A 12,284-nucleotide genomic window follows, 5' to 3' on the forward strand; every position below is an offset into this window, starting at 1 on the left:
GTATAGAAATGTTTTTTGGATTTAAGTGTGGCTGTTCTCATGATCATTCCCCACAGTTTTAATTGGATTGACTGGTGATTCTACAGTGGAATATGGACATTATATTAGCACTGCCAGAATATTCCTGACTCCAGAGATGCTGATGTATTCTCATACACACACCGGTCACATGCATGCGTAGGTAAGCGCCCTAACGTGGACCCTGTACTTGTAGCCCATCTAATGTCATGGTAACAGAGGTCTGATCTTCACCTGATCTTGGATCGCTCCAGCTTCAAGCCTGGAAATGTCAGAGTAACCTGCGAGTAAATTAAAAATAACAGAAGACGTCATGTTTACGCATCAGTAACTGTAACAAAAAAATGGAAACAAAGTGAAGATTTATCTTGTTCATATACCTCTCCAGAGTAGTTTGTTATTGTTTTTGATAAGATCAAGACAATGTTTCCCAGTTTTTCCATGTTAACCTGACGTGTGCACATATTGTTCACCCAATCTCGCAAGAAGATTAAGAATCCTTCCCAAAATTCCAGTTTTTTAGTCTTTTCAAAGCTGAATCGAGCTAAACATCTACGGTAACAATTTTCCCTTCTTGAGTTATCGATTCAGAAGATATTTAGAAAATTCTACCTCTGACCTTGACTTCAAGGTTGCGGAAATTCTAATTTGTCTGAGATTTTTAGTAGCTACATCTAGGATATGAATACAAAAGCCTACATCACCTTCAAGCCAATCGGACTAACAAACCTAGATTATCTTTAGAGTCTGATTGGGTTTCATTTTTTTCCTTTTAGAATAAAGTTAAAATGTCAGTTTACTTGGAGATAGAGTGTCTGCCATCATTCATATGGTTATAATTGTGGTTTGACATGATAAACCAATCCCATAGCCTCTCTGGTGTGCTGTGAGTCTTTGGTACAAGAAACCTGAATTGTGACACTGGGTAAATAAAGACGACAGCAAAATAAAACCAATATATTCAGATTTATTTAAACCACATACGTACACTGTACATATCAATGAAAACGGACTTGTAAGCGTTTCTTTTGGTCTACATGATGCACGTCCCGTCGTTCAGGTACTTCATGGACTCCATCTGCTGCGTCATTGCCAGAACTTCGTGAAACCCGGTGCTGAGACCTGACATGTGCTGGAAGTACGCCTCCTTCTCCACCTGCACCGACAAATTGTTCACGCCGGCTTCTTTCAAAATGGCGGTCACCTGTTGAAGACCAGAATTACAGTCCACCATAAAAATCCTCAGAGCCAACAATCTAGCCTAAATGTACCTGTAAAACCTTTCTTTTTTTACATTTAAATATTTAATAGTAAATAAATGTGCATAAAGATATTCTAAGAAATTAACTGAACACAACACAGAAAAAAGAGCAGCATGTGAGTGAGAGAAAATATATTATTAATGCCCCCGTATGAATGCTTTTTGAAGCTTTAGATGCTCTAACGGAATATAAATTCTTAAATTAATGTTTAGACAGTTTTTTTTTGCTCTTGCAGTATTCTGAAACGTCTACATCAGTGCTGGTATAGGAGGAGAAATCAAAACCGGAAGCAAAGAAATCTTAGATTCTTTTTTCCTCCACTACATTTATTTTTTACTTTTTAGTTACTAAATATTGTCCAAACTGAACAAATTAACCCTGTAACACCAAGTTTATCAGATTTGATGCTTGAGGTTTTGAGACAGTGTGATTTTTTTTCCCCTGTAAAAACCTGATGTTTACAATCTGACACATGCACTGCATTTGAGCAATGAACTGTACAAAAATGCCTAGTGTAGGAATAATTATACAAATTAAAACTCATATATGCAAACTGACATTTAATTTAGTCTTTTTTTTGTTTTGTTTTTAATTTGTCAGAAGGTTCAATAAAAACTCAATTTTTTTTTCACAGTTCAGGTTTTACAGGATAAATATATAACTGTACTTCTTATTTATGCTTTATTAATATCGACTAAGTAACTACCCAGTAATAAACCAGGTGTGCCATTACAAACAGCCAAGACAATGTTTGGCATTCATTCACCAAACATTAGGATTCATTGCTGTAAAGTAAAACATCAGTATTAAGTTTGTGCCAACCTGCTGAATGATCCTCTGCTCCACCACGTCAGACATGACCTGGAGGTGGATGGTTCCGGCGATCATGTTGGCTGAATGCCTCCAGAAATGAGGGTCTCTGTACGATAAAACTCCTTCAATTTTCTCAATCTGAAACATGAAGAAAATTTAAATCAGAATTTTTTTTTGAAAGTTCCTATCCTGTCGTTTATGTCCATAAATGTTATATATATACAGAATCCGCTGCCACAGCAGAGTCCAAGCTGTAATTAGGAACTAAAAAGTTAAAATAGGTAGGAAGTAGTGTAACCTGAAAAATTATTTTCTCTATTTGTGTACTAGCTTTCCAAATTTCATTGATCCTGCAAACAGATAAGCAGTTCTCAATACAGATGCTCTTCCTCTCATGCACGTAGAAAAAAATTTCACGACATTCTGCTGAGCAACCCCATCTAGATCTCCTCACCTTTTCCAGCGCATTGTTCAGGTCCTTCTCATGCTCTGGGGGAGTTCGCAGAAGCAGAACCTCGCAGGCGTCCTTCAGCAGAGGGATGACACTGAGGAAAATGAGAGTGGCAATGAAGAGCGAGCATATGGGGTCAGCGATCAACCAGCCGAACTGCCGGATGAGGATGGTGGAGATGATCACGCCAACGCTGCCCAAAGTGTCGGCCAAGACATGGAGAAAGACACCTGGAGAAAAATAAATCAATATCATGACTTTATCTAGCTTTATGTTTCTCAGCACAGACCATGTTCTCAAACACACACCTCTCATGTTGGCATTCATGCCTCCAGAGCCGTGGGAGTGCCCGTGGCCGCCATGCCCGTGGCCTCCGTGTGAGTGCCCGTGACCTCCGTGCGAGTGCCCATGACCACCGTGGCTGTGCTCACTGTGGGAGTGGCCATGATGTGAGTGCCCGTGGTCATGTGACGAGCAGCTTTTGCTGCCATGGGAATGAGCGTGACTGAAAGCGCAGATGCCCACCAGGTTGACGAGTAAGCCTCCAACAGACACAGGCTGCAGAGAAGGATGAACAGAGTTCAAACCAGACGAACGCTTTCATATTGTCTCTATGATATCCAGCTGTACTAATCAGTATAAGATCACTCCAAAACTGACAAGATGCCACCAGGAAATATTAAAAGGCGTGATTTTAGTGACCAAAGGTAAGAAGGATATTCACATGGTGTGGTGCATGCATTTTACTCACCGTCAGCATGTCTGTGTTTATGTTGGGAGGATCCAACAAACGGGTGACCGACTCCACAAAGACAAAGAAAGCAATGACCATCAGGAACAGGCCGTTGATGAATCCGGAAAGAATTTCAACACGACCGTACCTGCAAAACCACAAAACACTCAGTTCATTAAGAATCCAGCTGGAGGTGATGTTCTTCAATTTTACGATCACAAGTTCTTGATGGATTTTACCCATAGGAGAAGATCCTGGTGGCTTTCCAGCGGGTCATGAGGGCGGCAAACAGGCCCAGAACTAAAGCAGAGCAGTCGAACAGCATGTGGAAACCATCAGAGATGAGTCCCAGGCTGTTGGTCCAAACGCCATAAAACAGTTCCACAAAGGTGAAAGCCTGAAGCAATGCAGAGCAACAAAAGTCTTACGACATACCCGCAGCAGAGTGTGTGCGCCTAAACGCAGCAGGCGAGTCTTTCAACAGCTTGAAATGCTTTAATGTATTAGATAAAATTATTTAAGATGATCTCCAGATGTGATAATCTAATTCTTTTATTTAATTGACAACTGGAAATTACTTTTTTTTGCATTCTGTTCAGTCAGATGCAATCCTTTGTTCTCACGGTGGTGTAGATTTTATTATTTACTTATTAACTTGTGCATTTCATTTATTCCACCTGTTATACTTTTTTAGTTTAGTTTATTCTGTATTTTTTTAAGAAACAGGCACAAATCAAATATTCATACACACCCATCCCTCATTAAAAGACTATCCATTCAAAATATAAGCACAGTATAAGAATCAGGATCATTAAGGGTTAAGAAATGTGGAATTTCATTCATGTTGACATAAGCGTTTCTTTGAATAGGTTTGTAAAAGTAAAATATGTAAAATATTAGCTTTTAGAAGCCAGCAACTGTAAAATGTTAGACTGCTCCTCAGGTCATTGAACCCTTTATGACATATTTTCAATCCACAATGGCAGCTATGGTCTTTATTACTAAGATTCATTTTAGCTGGAAATCTCATTTCCAGGCACAAATGTCAGTGAGATGTAGATCAGATCCTATTAAACAGCTGATATTAAAGACTGTAAGCTCAGACGTGTGTTTTTCCCCTTCATTTCTCCTGTATACGCTGATCCGTTTATGGACCTCTAAGAATTGACGTGCTGCTTTCTGTTACTATTGTGGTTCGGGTACGGAGCTCTTACTTTGAAATTAGACGGTCTAAAATGTGAAACATCAGAACAAAAATAAGCAACTTCCTACACACCAGGTTGAGACACAGGAAGTAGAAGATCTGTCTGGAGTCATACTCCTCCAGGATCTGTTTCAGGGAGTCTTTGATGAATCGTGGAAGGGACTGGGATGTGTGCTGCAGGGCGTCACCCATGAAATTGTAGAGAGGTGTCCCTTCAGGGGAGTAACCCACCAAGGTGCCCTTCTGACCTTTCTTTGAAGGAGATGAGAGAATATTGGACGCTGCATGGAGAGAGGAGGGAGGGTAGAGAGGTGTAAACAGGGGTTTTTGTTATTATTATCCATTTCTAATTAGTTTTTATTTATTTTTTCAGTTCTCAGTTTAGTTCCAGTTTGAGAATGGGTTTGCTTACTTGTGGTTAGTTTTAGTCTTTTTTTTGAGTATTATTGTATGAAGAGCATGTACCAGTACAGGGATTACAATAAAAATAAAAACATTTTGAAAACAGTGGACTCACAGTCTTGTTTAGTGACTTTACTGAGACCTCATCAGGCAAGTTTTGATAACAAAGTTTTTATCAAAAGAAAAAAAAAAAAAATACTAACACTAAGGCTATTTTCTCTCTCTGTTTTTTTTAATTTTAGTTAGTTTTCCCAAGTCCACAAAATTGTGTCAGTTAATTTTATTCATTTATTTTAGTTGATTAAAATATTTTTCACATTTGGCTTTTTTGTTTAGATTTAGTTAACTATAACAACTTTGTCGTAAACCCTGTTTAAAGACCAGGTTTTGACCCAAAATAAAAAAATAAATAAAACCCACAGTGTTTCAGAAACACTTTCACTTTACGTAAAAGACAGGGAGAATGTTTTTTTGTATTTGAACAGATAGAACAAAAATTCCTGGAGAAAGACAGATGTAATGTTTTGTTTCTATACTAACTTCAGGTTAGTCCCTGCCCGGGTTTTAAAGGATGTAAAGGAGGCTGGAATCTGAAAAGTCAGAGGTGCCATATCTGGTTTTGTGACTGCGTTTTCTCAGGTGTTGCTACATTTTACTAAATGTTGCCATGCACCAACTTTCTAAAATAGGTCTTCACTTTTGTGTAGCACTTCCTGAGAGGTGTTTACTCCATTTTTTCAAATCCCATCACGCATTTCCCAAAATGTCTGTTTTCTGTAGGCAGTGTCAATTAATTTTTTTTTTGTTTTAAGTCTTTCTCCCCATTTAATTTTAACTGTTGAATTCAAAATATGAATTAAAAGGCAGGTAAAACAAATTAGCCGTTACTCACACATAATGAAGAAGATGGCGCTAACCAGCACTCCACCGGAAAGCACATGCTCTGTGCTGCCGTAGTGCGCTGGTTTGCTCATGGAGCGCAGCTGGTCAGTCAGCGGGTGAGTCCAGAAGTTGGCCAGCAGCAATGCGCTGAAGAAGAGGGCCAAGGCGCCATAACGGGCGCACCTCGGCATCTCCATCTTGGCGCTGCAGATGGCCTCAACGTAAAACTCCAGGATCATGACGGAGAAGATGATCATCCCGAAAGGCAGGACAAGAGAGGACCACGACTCCACTTTGCTCTGGGGTTGAGATGAGATTCATCGGTTTACAACACGGGGAGCTAAACAACAAACACATTTCATTAGGTGATCTGGTGCACGTACTTCTGTGGTCGCAGAGAGTACTATAACCCAGGGCAGCAGCACCAAGGCAGAAACCAGGTTGTCGAGGGCATAGAGACGTTTGGCACCGCCAATCTCCACCGACAACTTCCTGGAGGCCGTGTGGAAGCCGACCTTCAGACACAGGGAGGCCACCAGCAGCACAACACCACCCTGACAGGAAGTACAAGTACACATTACCATAAACACAAATATATATGACAATAAGCAACTGAATCAGGTAGAAGGAGCACAAATTCTCTTTCTTCGGTGGTAAAATGAATTAATTACTGCAAAGCCAATATTTAGAAAGAAAAAACATGAAGGTAAGGAATAAGCTTTACTCACTTTGTGATCTGCTACCCCTAAAAATGAAATCACAGTGTACAGGAAGTGGGTGAGAGCGCTGTCATGGTGTCCCTCAGCTGGTTATGAGGGGAATCAAGGCAAATGCAGCAAAGGACAGAGGCATAACAACGCAACACAAACACATAAACTAACAAACACTGAAAACAGACTAAAGTGTCGGATCAAAGGATACGGTGCTCGGCCATCTTTGCCATGAGATCATCGTTGTCAAAGAGGAGCAGGCAGATCACAGCGATGATGAAGAAAGCAGCACCTCTAGTCTGCACAAGTCACAGCAAAGTAAACACAAATGCACATTATAAACACTTAACACACAGAGTTCAATCAGTTACCTTTTTCAAAATAATGAGTGTTTCAGCTATTATTATTCGCCAATTTGGTGCCTCTTTGCCTGCTCTATAATACCCTCTGTAAATGTAATTTATCTGCAAGGATGGACCAGTTCTTAAACTGCATATGGAGGAGACATGTGGCTTGTAATCGGTCAGTTACATTTCAGTTTATAATTTACACAAGTTTATATTTATAATGAAGATTTGTTTCCTTTGCACAAGGAAATAAATACAAACACTACCCGTACTTTTCAAACATCAGGAAATGAAGGAACAAACATGTTACAGATATAAAGCGCTCATATCGTATAACCACAATCACGCCGACGCTAAAAGCAGTTTCTGCCACGTGAATTTATGGCCTCCTACCTTTGATGGCCCTCCTCCTGAGTTTGTGAAGAGGACACCAAGAAGAGCAATGACCACCACGTCACTGTGCTCAAACAGCAACAACGTTCTGTGAAAGACACAATTTTAATACTCATTTGAATTATTAGGCAAATGAGTATTTTGTCCACATCATCCTTTTCATGCATGTTGTCTTACTCCAAGCTGTATAGGCTCGAAAACCTACTACCAATTAAGCATATTAGGTGATGTGCATCTCTGTAATGAGAAGGGGTGTGGTCTAATGACATCAACACCCTATATCAGGTGTGCATAATTATTAGGCAACTTCCCTTCCTTTGGCAAAATGGGTCAAAAGAAGGACTTGACAGGCTCAGAAAAGTCAAAAATAGTGAGATATCTTGCAGAGGGATGCAGCAGTCTTAAAATTGCAAAGCTTCTGAAGCGTGATCATCGAACAATCAAGCGTTTCATTCAAAATAGTCAACAGGGTCGCAAGAAGTGTGTGGAAAAACCAAGGCGCAAAATAACTGCCCATGAACTGAGAAAAGTCAAGCGTGCAGCTGCCAAGATGCCACTTGCCACCAGTTTGGCCATATTTCAGAGCTGCAACATCACTGGAGTGCCCAAAAGCACAAGGTGTGCAATACTCAGAGACATGGCCAAGGTAAGAAAGGCTGAAAGGCGACCACCACTGAACAAGACACACAAGCTGAAACGTCAAGACTGGGCCAAGAAATATCTCAAGACTGATTTTTCTAAGGTTTTATGGACTGATGAAATGAGAGTGAGTCTTGATGGGCCAGATGGATGGGCCCGTGGCTGGATTGGTAAAGGCAGAGAGCTCCAGTCCGACTCAGGCGCCAGCAAGGTGGAGGTGGAGTACTGGTTTGGGCTGGTATCATCAAAGATGAGCTTGTGGGGCCTTTTTCGGGTTGAGGATGGAGTCAAGCTCAACTCCCAGTCCTACTGCCAGTTTCTGGAAGACACCTTCTTCAAGCAGTGGTACAGGAAGAAGTCTGCATCCTTCAAGAAAAACATGATTTTCATGCAGGACAATGCTCCATCACGCAGCGTCCAAGTACTCCACAGCGTGGCTGGCAAGAAAGGGTATAAAAGAAGAAAAACTAATGACATGGCCTCCTTGTTCACCTGATCTGAACCCCATTGAGAACCTGTGGTCCATCATCAAATGTGAGATTCAAGGAGGGAAAACAGTACACCTCTCTGAACAGTGTCTGGGAGGCTGTGGTTGCTGCTGCACGCAATGTTGATGGTGAACAGATCAAAACACTGACAGAATCCATGGATGGCAGGCTTTTGAGTGTCCTTGCAAAGAAAGGTGGCTATATTGGTCGCTGATTTGTTTTTGTTTTTTGTTTTGAATGTCAGAAATGTATATTTGTGAATGTGGAGATGTTATATTGGTTTCACTGGTAAAAATAAATAATTGAAATGGGTATATATTTGTTTTTGTTAAGTTGCCTAATAATTATGCACAGTAATAGTCACCTGCACACACAGATATCCCCCTAAAATAGCTAAAACTAAAAACAAACTAAAATCTACTTCCAAAAACATTCAGCTTTGATATGAATGAGTTTTTTGGGTTCATTGAGAACATGGTTGTTGTTCAATAATAAAATTATTCCTCAAAAATACAACTTGCCTAATAATTCTGCACTCCCTGTACAGCTGTGAGTCTGCAGACACTCTCATAAACACTTGTAGGAGGTAGGGATAGCGTAATAAGATAGAAATTATTCACAAAAAGTTCAATTAAATGCAGAAAAACTAAGTAAACAAGTAAAAATCTAAACAAAAGCCAATAAAACGCCAGTAACAAGCTGAATATAATACAAGAACAGCTCTGTAAAGTAAAATACTTGCTTACTACATTAAATTACCACTTTAAAGTAGCTGTGTAAAATGAGATGCTACTGTACTAACTGAAGAAACATGCAAATATAAAGACATAAAGACAGGTGTCAAATAATTCTAGTGGAAATTCTGCCAGGCAAAGCAAGGTTGTGTCCTTGTACACCTCTGGCTGACCTGACTGTCTTGTTTCTTTCAAGAGACCACCAAACAACCATTTTTAGTCCAAAGAAACACAATGAGACTCGGGGAGGGATTTGAACTGTTTTTCCTGCACCTCTAATGCTGCATTTGGTTTTATTTAACTACTGTTTAACTACTTCTTACCTAAGAGGTCCACAAAGAGTTAGGCCGAAGAAGCCCAGGAGGGATATGACACAGCTGAAAACAGCATGCTTTAACAACTTTATCCACTGCAAAGAAAGCAGATTCATCAACAGACATTAATACAATGCACAAGGTGTTTTTTTTTCCTTTTGCAAAGCCAGACTTAAAATATCTTAAGCACGACATATATAAGAAAGGCTATAACAAAATCACTAAATATTTAGCAAACATTCACGTGTTCAAGCTAATGAACAACGGTAAAAAGAACAGGAAAATTAGAGGTTGAAAAACTGACAAATTTAAAAGGTAAAGTCCAACAAACCTGTCTTTTTGAGATGACTTTTCCAGATGAAAAAGGTTTTTGGAAAAAAAGCAGAAACACTGCACTCCTAAGACCAAAACAAACAACCAAAAAAAGTATCAGCATGTTTTCACCATCCATAAATACAAAATTAGCAAAAGGTCTTGGTGAATAATCACATTTTGTCTTTTAACTCCACCTCGAAAACCTTAAACTCACTCACTGCAGCTGGTAACACGTTCAGCTGAGATGATGGACATTAAATATCTATTCATCGCTCTTATTGAGCAAGTGTGTGAAGTCAACAAAAATTGACCAGAATAACTGTAATTAAGATTTTTGTCACTACAGAGCAGCCCTAACTAACAATAATACATAAAACAAACACAAAGAGTACTTACCCTAATTTCAGTATGAAGATGAACTGAACTATGTGAACCACTTTGAGGATATCGTATGACTCAAAGATCCCAAGAGCTTTGAGGACCTTCGAGATGACCAGCAGAACAATGTACCTGGTTAACCTGTACAAGGAAAGAACACACTACACATTAGTACAGACTGTGGTGATAAGAGTAAAAACAACTGTCATTTACACTGATGCCCCACCTAAAATCTAACACCATCTCTTTTTGCCTTGGCCACATTAGAGGTAGAGACAGGTAAAAAGAAAAACTTTAATTCACTGATGGTTTAAAGAGAGTCTGTGTGTGTTCCTTTTTTGCACCTCAGACTTTCAACATAACAACACGTCATGCCACCTACAAAAACACTCTGAAAATTATGCAGTGATTGGATTCATTAGTCATGGGCAGGAGAAGGAGTACAGAGCACTAGTTGAATGATTTTAGACATAGAGAGACTCTCTAAGTCTTTTGTGGCGTGATCTAAGACAGCGGTCCCCAACCCCCGGGCCATGGACTGGTCCATGACTCGTTTGGTACTGGGCTGTGAGAGTTGAGACTCGGGTGTGAAATGCATGGTTTTCAGGGTTTTTATCGTTATTTTTTACCGTTTTTTATCATTAACTCTGTTTCCCTGGGTGTTTTCCCGTGTTATGAATACATCTTTTTTTTGTACCGGTACTGGTTTTATGCTGTTGTATTTATCTGCGATACTTTAAAGGCCAGTCCCTGAAAATATTGTCAGACATAAACCGGTCCATGGCCCAAAAAAGTTGGGGACCGCTGATCTAGGAGGAGGAATGATCTGCTTTTGAATGTGAATAAGACCAGAGAGATGGTGAACAACTTAAGCTGTGCATATCCTGGGACAGGATGTTGATGTGGTGGAGGAATACAAGTACCCATGTGTCCACATCTACAACAAGATGAACTGGAAGTCAACGACAGAGGGTGTATAGAAGAAGGAAACGATCAAGCTCTATTTCCTAAGCAAGAGTTTGAAGATTTTCTCAGTTAGTTGTGGTGAATGGAGTGTAATGTGCTGTGGTCTGCTGGTGATTCAGCATCACAGCCCGTGACACAACAGACTGGATAAACCGATTCTTAGACAACCCCTGATAATTTTTAGATGTCCACTAAAACATAGCATGCTAGAGTCAATTCTTGAAGGTTTTTATACCAACATACCGCTCAGATTAAGGGCATAATTAATACTAATTAATTAATAATACTTAATAATAATGTAATGACTGTTAGTTTATAAGCAAATCTGACGACTTTTTGTCAGTGTTCTTAACTATGGTGTCTGGTTGCAAATATCGGACACAACAAACAATGGGAAATAATAATGGGTTTTCCACTGCTGTGGACAATTTATAGAGTAATCAATTCTTCACAAACGCTAACATATGGACTACAGACTCATGGATGAGACTTGACTGATTCCGTGACATAAAAACAGTTAAATCAGTTTAAACTGAGTTTTTAATGAAGGGTGGAGAACATACCTGGAATCGGGCACTTCGACCATCCCCAGCTGACCCCCTGAGAGCACGTTGCTGCTGTATTTTTCTTCCATTTTCAAGCTCCCCAAACCACCAGCTCCACTCCACCGAGAGTTACTTCTGTTACTTGTGCATCCTTTACATCGCTGCTGGCGGGAGAGTCAGCTTAAACTACTGTCTGTTCACTGCCGGAGAAAATAAACGGGCTTCTTCTGCGTCCTATTCATCCTCCCGTCAGTGTCTGATGTGTAAACTACAATCAGCTGGTAGCCTTGTTAGCGTATTAGCCGGCTAGCTAGCCACTTTTTCCCCAAAGTTTCCAGTGGCGTCACGTCCTCGGTGTACGGTTCACGTGACCCAGGCGCATGTGGACTCGCGGTCAGAAAAAGATAATGAAAAGTTATGAGTCTAAAGTGGCCGCAATAACTGAGAAAATCCGCAATGACAGGATAAAGAAAATCAAACACCCAAGCTGCCCGTGTTGCCACGGCACTTCCGGACACGGTAAACTGTCCACGTCACGTGCAATTATTCGTCAGCCTTGCGCCTGCGCGGATGATGAGGATAGAAGGGTTTTTTTTTTTATTTTATTTAGAAAGTTGTTTTATATACTTTTTATAAACATTTTCGACGTTTCTTTCTTTCTTTCTAGAGAAACATACAAAACATATTTTA

At 40.0% G+C, this 12,284-nt stretch overlaps 1 protein-coding gene across 2 annotated transcripts; it reads right to left on the reverse strand.

The window, feature by feature from the left end:
- Nucleotides 1-965: 965 nt before the first annotated feature.
- Nucleotides 966-12,134, reverse strand: slc30a5 (solute carrier family 30 member 5). 2 transcript variants are annotated; one of them, XM_031745666.2, is made up of 16 exons: nt 11,613-12,133; nt 10,102-10,224; nt 9,722-9,788; nt 9,400-9,485; nt 7,216-7,303; nt 6,687-6,774; nt 6,494-6,570; nt 6,149-6,319; nt 5,776-6,064; nt 4,554-4,762; nt 3,517-3,674; nt 3,296-3,425; nt 2,853-3,102; nt 2,548-2,774; nt 2,103-2,231; nt 1,052-1,222 (listed from the first exon to the last, which is right to left on the reverse strand). In XM_031745666.2, the coding sequence occupies exons 1-16, from the start codon at nt 11,681-11,683 to the stop codon at nt 1,052-1,054; spliced, it is 2,334 nt and encodes a 777-aa protein (XP_031601526.1). In that variant the 5' UTR covers nt 11,684-12,133. The 2 variants fall into 2 exon arrangements, with proteins under 2 accessions (XP_031601525.1, XP_031601526.1); XM_031745665.2 differs by having other exon boundaries at nt 966-1,222; nt 2,548-3,102; nt 11,613-12,134.
- Between the last annotated feature and the right edge of the window lie 150 nt (nt 12,135-12,284).

This window comes from Oreochromis aureus, linkage group 7 (genome assembly GCF_013358895.1).
Source record: "Oreochromis aureus strain Israel breed Guangdong linkage group 7, ZZ_aureus, whole genome shotgun sequence".
NCBI classification, from domain to species: domain Eukaryota; kingdom Metazoa; phylum Chordata; class Actinopteri; order Cichliformes; family Cichlidae; genus Oreochromis; species Oreochromis aureus.

What these genes read in the sequence shown, in the direction of transcription:
- slc30a5 (XM_031745665.2), bottom strand. Translation starts at nt 11,683, where the DNA reads ATGGAAGAAAAATACAGCAGCAACGTGCTCTCAGGGGGTCAGCTGGGG. An exon ending in ACTCTTTGTGGACCTCTTAG is followed by an intron (nt 7,304 to 9,399) that starts GTAAGAAGTAGT and finishes TGTCTTTCACAG; the next exon opens with AACGTTGTTGCTGTTTGAGC. An exon ending in CAGGAGGAGGGCCATCAAAG is followed by an intron (nt 6,775 to 7,215) that starts GTAGGAGGCCAT and finishes TGACTTGTGCAG; the next exon opens with ACTAGAGGTGCTGCTTTCTT.